We start from the raw sequence: 9601 nt of genomic DNA on the forward strand, positions 1-9601 counted from the left end.
GAAATCTGTAGAATAAATCTTAATCTATCATGGGTGAATTTCTGACCAATGAGAAGTAGATTTTCAACCTCATCCTATGTTGTTACCAACCACGTGGACATTGGACCACACACCTCATCACCTATTCAAGTATACTTTGGTCTATCTCTATCTTCGACCAGGATCTTCTATCCCGAAATCTTCCTGTCTCAAGCCAATCATATCTCACCAAATCACATAAAAATGTTATGTTATACTTTTTTAATTTTCTTTTCTAGTATATGTCAAATTTTCATTAGATTGAGACACAAAAAAGTGAGACAGCTGATCCCCATTCTTCCGTCTTATGATGTTATCTATGTTTTACATTATCGAGGGATCCAAACAAGTTCAATTTAATGAAAGTTATGGTATCTAATGTCTATGGTTTTGAGAGTGAGTGCTTCTGCATGAAAATGAAAAAATAAACTGCTTAACATTTATTGAGAAAAAATATATTTATTTATAGTATATGAGTTTTATATATAGTAACTACATCATCTATTATTCATGTTTAATTATCGTTAAGTTTTTAAGAAAATAATACAAATAAATGATGTACTATGTACTATATGTATAAAATCTTTACACTAAAAACATATAGATATTATACACAAATTTTTTTTGTATGAGCTAAAGTTTTCTACACCTAACTGCCTAAAATTCATTTATCATGCCAAACTATAAATCCAAGTTTCAAATTAATTCAATTTAAAAAAAACCTAGAACATTTCCTTGAAAAACTAATATTGAACAATTCATTGTGGATTTGAGAACTCTTTATACTTGTTTGCAATAATCCAATTTAGTAAATTTATTCATAAATTTTACCAGTTAGCATATAAATTAATTCAATTAAATCATATTTGATTTGATTTTTTATTTGACAATTTCATGTTGTAATTGCAAAATCATGTCATGTTATTTTCATCCTTTATTATTTTTGTTTGGTTTCAAATAATACGAAATAAATTGTGGGGTTTAAAGCTATATATTATTAATAATGATAATGTATATGGTCTTAAAAACATTAACTATTTGCAATGTTATACTTTCCTCCTAAAATGGTCCAGACAAAATTATTATTATTATTTATACAAAAATGGTCCGGAAAAAATTAGATTTTAATATTTTTTCTTTTCTCTAAATACTTAGTTTGAAATATCAAGTCATATAGATTCAAAAGTAAAAAAATAATATGACAACTTAAATCCAAATCCAAGATTTTGACTCACAATAATATTTTTTATTTTGAAGGAATCAATAAGAATAAAATTATTTTATTGCCCATATTCATAAATGACCAAATTACAATGAATTTTAGTTAAAGAGTAAAATTTTACACGGTTTCCCTCCTTTTTTTCTTCCCATTATACTATAAATCTTCTATACTTACTATTCTATTATTACTTCATTTAAAATCAATGTGAAAAAAATCATTTAGCAAAAATAGATAGTAAGTATAAAAGATTTCTATTCGTTTCTCAAAATTAGTTTATACTTTAGTCGAGTTTAGAAGTAGTTGAAGTGTATAAGATAACTTGAGAATTTATATGTAAGTAGTAGGAAACTAGGAACTTACTTACATCCATTAAACTTTTTCCTTTGGAATTGGCTGGCCAAACATAATTATTGACCATGAAACATCAATACATAAACTTAATTAGTATTGACTCTCGAACCGAAGTAATATAAATCAATGTTAAATGATATGTTAAATTTTTTTATACTTTCTGTGAATAGATTTTAAACTATTTTTCCTTGTTAGAAATTTGGGAGGAATATGCCACGTAGTTATCTCCATTTCATCTCATTTGATGCATGTCTATACACATGGCAATATACCACTTCCAACGTTGGACCATGCTACCCTTTCTCAAATCCTTCGTTTTTCTTCAACTCTTGAAAGTTGAAACCCTTATTTAACACACCTCACCCACATTCTCACACACCCCATTTCCTCATTTCTCATCAATGGCTACAAAGTTACAACTTTTACTCATTCTATTCATTCTTTCCATCTGGGTCATTGATGGTGCACACCATGCTCCACCACCAACATTGGACTGTTCAACTATTGTTTTATCCATGGCTGATTGCTTGTCCTTTGTAACCAATGGAAGCAAAACCACTAAACCAGAAGGGTCATGCTGTTCTGGATTGAAATCTGTTCTTAAAACTGCTCCAACATGTTTGTGTGAAGCTTTTAAGAGTAGTGCTCAGTTTGGTGTTGTCTTGAATGTTACTAAGGCTGTTTCTCTTCCTTCTGCTTGCAAAGTCTCTGCTCCTTCTGTTTCTAAATGTGGATGTAAGTTATCAATTCACCCTTTGCCAATATGTTGATCCGGTGATCTAAGTTCCCGCTAGATCACATGTTGAATAAAATGTCAAAATTTCGATTTTTAAGAACGGCATTTTTTGTTGGGCAGTCACACCATACAAATGATTATTTCCTTACCCAAAAGGGCATGAGATACCAAAAAAATCATCTTCATTATATTGACTCCCGGGTTTCTCTATTTTTGTTTTCATCGTGTAGTAGTTATTTAGTTTCTCAGAAAGAAAATAAAAAAAACATTTTTTTATTATGAAAAGTCCACCTTTTTATTCCTAAAAAATGTTCATGACAAATGGTAGAAAACCCCTTCATTTTTTTGCATGAAATATATTGAAGTTTGGATTTTTATATTTGGGGTTTCTCACATTTTTCCTTACTGTATTTTTTGGGTTTACTTGTTTAGATTTTTTTACATGGAACTACTAATTAAAAAAGTAATGTGAGACATGCAATTGGAAACCCTTCATTTTTTTCTTCTTATGGTCAATATTAAAGCTTGTTTTTTTAATGAAAGTTTTCATTTATTTGTAGATTCATTTTGGTAATGTATTTTTCTTGTTTTGCAGTGTCTGAAACCCCTGCCACTGCTCCTGGTATATTTCTTCTACCTAGTCTTATGCAAGACATTATAATCATTTGTGATTTATTTGTATCTTTTTTAATCAGCATTTGCATTTTAAACTTAATACTTTATACATTGTACAAATCTTTGTTTTGTAGTTTTTATGTTGAATTTTATTTCATGTTAATAGGGGGTTCATATGCTTAATTAGGATAGTTCCAAGGTATTAAGAATGTATCTCTTAATCTTCTAGATATTCCTATCGATGTCAGTTTTATATTAATTAATCAACATTATATTATATCATATCATATTATATTATATAGTTTTGTGGAGCTGAAAGCCCTTTCTGCTCATGTGTTCTACCTAGATGTTCTTACTTTTGATGTCTGTATATATAACAAAATTTAGTTTAAGAGTGAAATATATATGCACTGTTAGTATAAATATTTATACACATTCAATATATCATTTTCATTCATTTGTATTAATTTTCTTTAAAGAGTCAATAACGATTAAAAATGAAGGATAAATGATGAATTGACAATGTATAAAACTTATACCGTGAGTGCATACATTTTGACATACATTTAAGTTCATATGGACCTAGTTGTGATTTTTTAGTCTGCAAGACCAAATGTGCATATTTTTTGGTGTTAATGAGATGTATATCTTTACGGGTAAGCAACTAATCATTTTTTGTTTGTGATTGTCCTCCCATTCTCATTTTCTTTATTAGCAATAACAATGAAATCTTTGTAAGGTAGATAGAGACAAATATAAAGCTTAAACATCATAAACTGTTGTTATCCATATCCTACATATATGTTTGCTTTTAATCACATTATTCATATATGCTATTCATGCAATCATGCATTAATACTATCTTACTCTATTTCATTGTATGAAAATCTTGAACCTTTTCATCTATAGAGTTAAGCTCTCACATGTTTGGCATTTTCTGATATGAATCATCTTATAAATTATAAATGATTTATAGCTAGAAGCATCTCTCCACAATCATCTCCAACTGGTTCAAATGCTCCTATAACAGTTAATGAGCTATCTCCAGCACCAGCACCAGCACCATCTCTAGGGAACTCAGCATCACCATTGTTACCCATTTCAGCTGAATCCTTACTTGTTGGACTAGTGCTAGCTATATTCTCAGGCTTTTGAGATTTGGAATATAATATGAGAGACTATTTTGGTGTTTTCTGAGTTTTTTCATTGGACCTCTTTTAATTCTATGTGTGACTTATAATTAGATATTCATTATGAGTGAGTTGAACCTATTTTGAGACTGTACTACTATCTTTCTCTTAGTTACCATTACATCCATTTATTTTTTGTTATCATTTTCAAACACTCTTAGCAATACTAATAAGACATTGGTCTAATGGTATAAGGCTTCATTGGATCCCCAAGGTTGAGAGTTCAATTTCTGAAAGCAACACTTATTGAGAGGGGCAGCTACAAACTCCGAAAGAGATTAGTTCCTTGGGCCGGAAACGAGTTAAACCAGAGTTCAGTTTGGTTCAGCTTGATAAGGATTGGTTCGACTCAAAACTCAACTCGAGTTCAATACAAGTTACTTTTTTAGCTTGAGCTTAGTTTAGTTAATGTTCGTGAACTGTTCGACTCAGTTCGAATTGGTTCATTTAGACAAATTAAATAGTTAATTAATTTTTTAAAATAGTGCAAAAGATTATATATATATATATATATAATAACAATAAATATAAAAAATAATGCATGAATGATAGTAATCATAAAAATTAGTTTATATATATATATATATGAACCTAACATGACTCGTTTATCTAACGAGCTCAATTTTCAGCTTAAGTTCGGCTCATTTGGTTCATGAATCAAGTTTATTGAGCTCAATAATGAATCAAGTTCGAACGAATATCAAGTTGGTTCGGTTCATTGTCAGTCCTACTTCTTCCATATGTGTTTAGAACAACTTTTGGTGGGTGGATCTACACTTGGTATGTATGGTATTATCTGAATTGAGTTTCTATAATACTTGCATTTGGGCTCATCATATACATGCTTATGATGATTGAAGCCTTGTGTTTATAAAAGAATTATATCAATTAAAGTATTGGGTTATTGATTTACTAGTTTAATGGTGGCTGATTAAACCACATATTGATTTGATAATATTAATTAAATATATTTTAGTATAGAACAAAGTGATATAGCATTATCTTAAGTTGGAAAACCAAAATAGGGCATTAAATTATAATAATTTGAGCTACTAAACACATGAATTGCATTGATCAAGTGGTAACCTAGGATCATAACCCACAAATGGTACCAGTTTATGATAAGATGGACCAATAGTTCGGTTCATCGACTGCTCCGATTTTAATAACACTTATTTTGGGTAATCACCCTATGCCAAAGGTAAACTAGATATCCTATACATTGTCTAAAAGTTAGATTATATTTACACATTGAGTAATTAAAAAAGTAGGAGCAAGTAAAGGACTAAATTACAAAATAAATAGATAAATCAAAGGACTAGATTGTAAATATAAATATTGGAAACTTTTGACCACTTGTCTTCTCCATAAAAGCCTCTTTTTACTTAAAGGCAATGAACTCCTTTCTCGTGCTAAGAAGTTGAAAAATATGTATTGGATTGCAACTTTTCTAGAAAGCATGTGATTATTAAGTATTTCTCAGATGCAATAGGCAAAGTCATATAAATATTTATACATAGTCAATATATTATTTATAATTCATTTATATTACTTTTTTGAAAGAATCAATGATAATTAAATATGAATGAGAGATGAAGTGACAATATAAAAAACTCTTATATTATCAATATATACATCATTTTCTCTTTCTAGAAAGCATGGGGCTATTAATTGGATTAGTTTGACTATAAGTCTTGAATTTTAATATAAGAAAACAACACTATATTCAGGAATCTGTCATTTTTGTAATTTTATTCATAGTTTTGTATTCATGTTGCCACAATAAGAACAAATGGTTGACTGAAACACTTAGACACATAATTGATTTTCAACATATGATCACATTGGGTCAAATTTTATAGTATGTTTGGTGTCACAAGGAATAATTTATTTAACCAAAGTAAGATATTTGATAAAGGAATTTATTAAAATAAGCAATGAGTTTATAAATTAAAGAATAATTAAACTCATCACACACTAATTTAGAAGTCTTTGCCTTACACCTTAGTTGGTGTACTAGTGTAAAAGGGCCCACAAAAGTGTCTTTGGTAGGTAGCATAGTTTCTAATTAGCATGGCCTAAAATCAAAGGGTAACTATAGCCAACATTTTTATCTTAAATTGACATCAACCTATGCTTTTAACAACCATTTGATCTAGAATGCCACCTCATCACTTTGTGGCATTTTTCATTACACAGACGAGACTTTAAAATTTATGCACCGATATTATTGTAATTTTTTTTACAGTACTAGCATATCATTCTTACTGATTTGTATTAGTTTTGTTTAAGAGTCAATGATAATTAATTTATTGACAGTATATAAAACACTTATACTATCGATGTATATATATTAAATCCTATTTGAAAATATCCTCTAGAAATCTTATCAATAGTTGCACAAGTCTATGATGTCTCTTATGAGAAAAATGCCACGTATGGACACAAATCTCTATCATTCATTGCACCACCTTACGTCACAACATTTAGAATTTTAGATTGATTTGTTCGTGTTGGACACAAATGTGTGGTGATTACAATCATGTGTACAAAAAGACAATGAATAATGCTTAAATTTGTGTGCTTGTATGGGCCAAAAATTTTGTATGCTAGCTAGTGGTTCAACATTCCAAAATTTTGTCACAATTTCAATGATGATGTGTTAAAATTCTTCATGTCAAATGAAGTTAGCAAGTCCAAATTGTTTTTCCTTTCATTTCCTAAAAAAATAAAAGTGGGACATTGAGATGGAATCTTCACTTAATTCTCTTATATATATATATGGCATATAATTATAAGGTCTTCCTTGGTGAGCTATATCTACGTTTTAACTTCCAATTAATTAGTGTAATTTTATACAAGAATTACTAGAGGAACAATTTTATTATACTAATTAAAATGATGGTAATTAAAGTGCTTTAGTTAAGTTATCGTTTATATGTCTCAATTCAATCATATTTAATTAAGTAATACAAAAAAAAAATTTATTTCCTTTGTTTTTATAAAAAACAATTAGTTAAGTGACACTTTTAATTGCATTGAGTCATCAATGAGACACAAAAATGGGATAAATAATCTTTATTCTAGTTTTATAACACTTATTAGGTCATGCCAAATATAATTTTTTTTGTGAATAAAGAATCTTCTCATATCAAAAGATAATTTATCTCCTTAATTTTATTCAGTATTTGATATATGTCTTATTTTCCTTCATGCGAGAAATTTTCATTTAAAAATATATTATAAAAGAAAAAATAAAACAGATGTCAAATACTAAGTAAAGTTAAGAAGATAAGTTATCTCTAGTACTAAAAGACACTTATTTATTTCATATTTTTTACTTGCCGTAAAGATACAAAATAACTTCAACTCCACTAGCTTTAAGAAAAGAAGGTCCATATTAATTTTCAACTGAGCATGCACACGTGATTGAACTAGTTTCTATTTATTTGTACTCATTCGGCTTCTAGAAAACCCTAATTTAAAATTGAAATATATGAGTGCTCACAATCCTTAATTAACTAAGCCATCAATTATACTTTAATATTCTGGCTTTTCTTTTTATGGGCAAATTGTTCTCGCTCATAGTATTCAAATATTCATATGTGAGCAATATTTATTGACACTCCTTATCAATCACTATTTTAGTTTTTCTTTTATAAAATTATAATTCATTTTATAACAAGTGAAATGCATAGATTTGAACTGATTAACGTGCATATGTGAGAAATAATGTACAATTATATAAACATATTTTTTATTAATATATAAATTATATATATATATATATATATATACTGTATTTATATTAATGACAATCATCATTCAAATTTGTGAAATGTATAGATTTAAACTGATTAACGTGGTTGAAAGTTCATGATTAACCAATTTTTAATGACTTGAACTACACTAAGCTAAGCTAGATTCATTTCTACCCTTAGTTGTATACATATATGTGTATATATTTAGGGGATAATGAACAGTTGTTATATAAAAACAATGATAATAATAAATCTGGTTCTTATAACCAATCATGAATGATTAGTTTAAAAACTAGTTATTTTTTATGGCAAATGTTAGTATATTAGTATTTATTATGGGCGAGACTCGAATCTCAACTTTTTCATTTCATTCATTCTCCCTAACCATCATATCACCTTATAACTCTTTTATTTTTTAAATTTGCTATATGTGAGACTTGAACTCACAACTTCTTTAACTTCATTCCTTAAACTCATTCACTTTAACTATTAAACCACCTTATAACTCTCAAAAAACTAGTTATTGGTCACATGATAATCATGTACATGTATCTATTAATCTTGTTCGTTCAAATAAAATCCAATAATTAATATTAATTATTTTCATTTCTTATAATAACACATTTTTTTTCACGTGAGTGAGTTGCTTATAATATATATATATATATATATAAATATACTTATATATTTCTCCATGGTCGGCCACTTGGCCAGAATGGTCAATCTTTTTCTTATGATGAAACAGCTTGTCAAATGATTCATGAATTCCTTTTATTTTATATTATCAAACGTTATATGATTCGTGAACTTACACTTTTGTTGTTGAAAACCATAACAAAATAGCGTAAGTGAATTGTCATGGATTCAACATTTCTTTATAGCAACAATTCACTAAAATCAAATTTTAGCACATCATCCAATGTTGTTTAATCATTTATTTTTATGAAGATAATAACATAATGATGCAGACTGATCATTATATCAAAAACTTTGTGCTGATAATATGTTAAACTTATTATATATATATATATATATATATTAAAATACTAATATTAATTATTTTATTTGGGAAAGTTTATTTTTTATTAGGCATTATACATACTTATTATATCCTTTTCTCACATAATTTTTATGTTTTTTAGTGCACTCTTTTCTAAAATATATGAAAAGGAAATTGAACACTGTGTTAGTTAAACTTAACATTCCCATTCCCAAAAAAAGGACTAACTAGCAAACAAATTGTAGGAGGCCATCTAGAAACATTAAAAGACTCATATCCTATTCTCAAACCCTATCCGAAAACTCTATTCCTATTCAATTAGTTTTGAATAAGTAATATAAAAATATAATGTTTATATTTAAAAAATTCTATTTATTTATGTGTCAATTTTTAATTTATCGAGATAGCAAACCGGGACAGGTGAACCTGTTAAAAAACATTTCTTTTTTAAATAATATATCTCTATATACATGCAAGGAACCGTAGTTTAGGCTACCAGACAAAACATAACGATACAAACCATGACCAAAACGCGTACCCTTTGAATAAATCTATACCCATATCAAAATTTTAACTTTACTTTTCCTCAATCTAGAACTTACTAGATATATAAACACCAAAATAATTAGTCACCATAGTGGTTGAATATTAGTTTTATTTTCACTAAATTTCAAACAGCATCCGATGTATACAATTCTTTATTCATAT

General features: G+C 27.9%; 1 protein-coding gene across 2 annotated transcripts; it reads left to right on the top strand.

Moving 5' to 3' along the window:
- Positions 1910–4273, top strand: LOC109333776 (non-specific lipid-transfer protein-like protein At5g64080). Of its 2 annotated transcripts, none has more exons than XM_019569345.1 (3): positions 1910–2326; positions 2923–2949; positions 3973–4273. In XM_019569345.1, the coding sequence occupies exons 1-3, from the start codon at positions 1993–1995 to the stop codon at positions 4095–4097; spliced, it is 486 nt and encodes a 161-aa protein (XP_019424890.1). In that variant the 5' UTR covers positions 1910–1992; the 3' UTR covers positions 4098–4273. The 2 variants fall into 2 exon arrangements, with proteins under 2 accessions (XP_019424890.1, XP_019424889.1); XM_019569344.1 differs by having other exon boundaries at positions 1916–2326; positions 3919–4263.

The sequence above is a fragment of the Lupinus angustifolius genome, chromosome LG19 (assembly GCF_001865875.1).
Source record: "Lupinus angustifolius cultivar Tanjil chromosome LG19, LupAngTanjil_v1.0, whole genome shotgun sequence".
Classification (NCBI taxonomy): Eukaryota; Viridiplantae; Streptophyta; class Magnoliopsida; order Fabales; family Fabaceae; genus Lupinus; species Lupinus angustifolius.

Excerpts from the sequence above, each read along its gene's own strand:
- LOC109333776 (XM_019569344.1), top strand. The coding sequence starts at position 1,993 with ATGGCTACAAAGTTACAACTTTTACTCATTCTATTCATTCTTTCCATC. Across the intron at positions 2,327-2,922 it reads TTCTGTTTCTAAATGTGGAT|TGTCTGAAACCCCTGCCACT; the intron begins GTAAGTTATCAA and ends CTTGTTTTGCAG. Across the intron at positions 2,950-3,918 it reads AACCCCTGCCACTGCTCCTG|CTAGAAGCATCTCTCCACAA; the intron begins GTATATTTCTTC and ends AATGATTTATAG.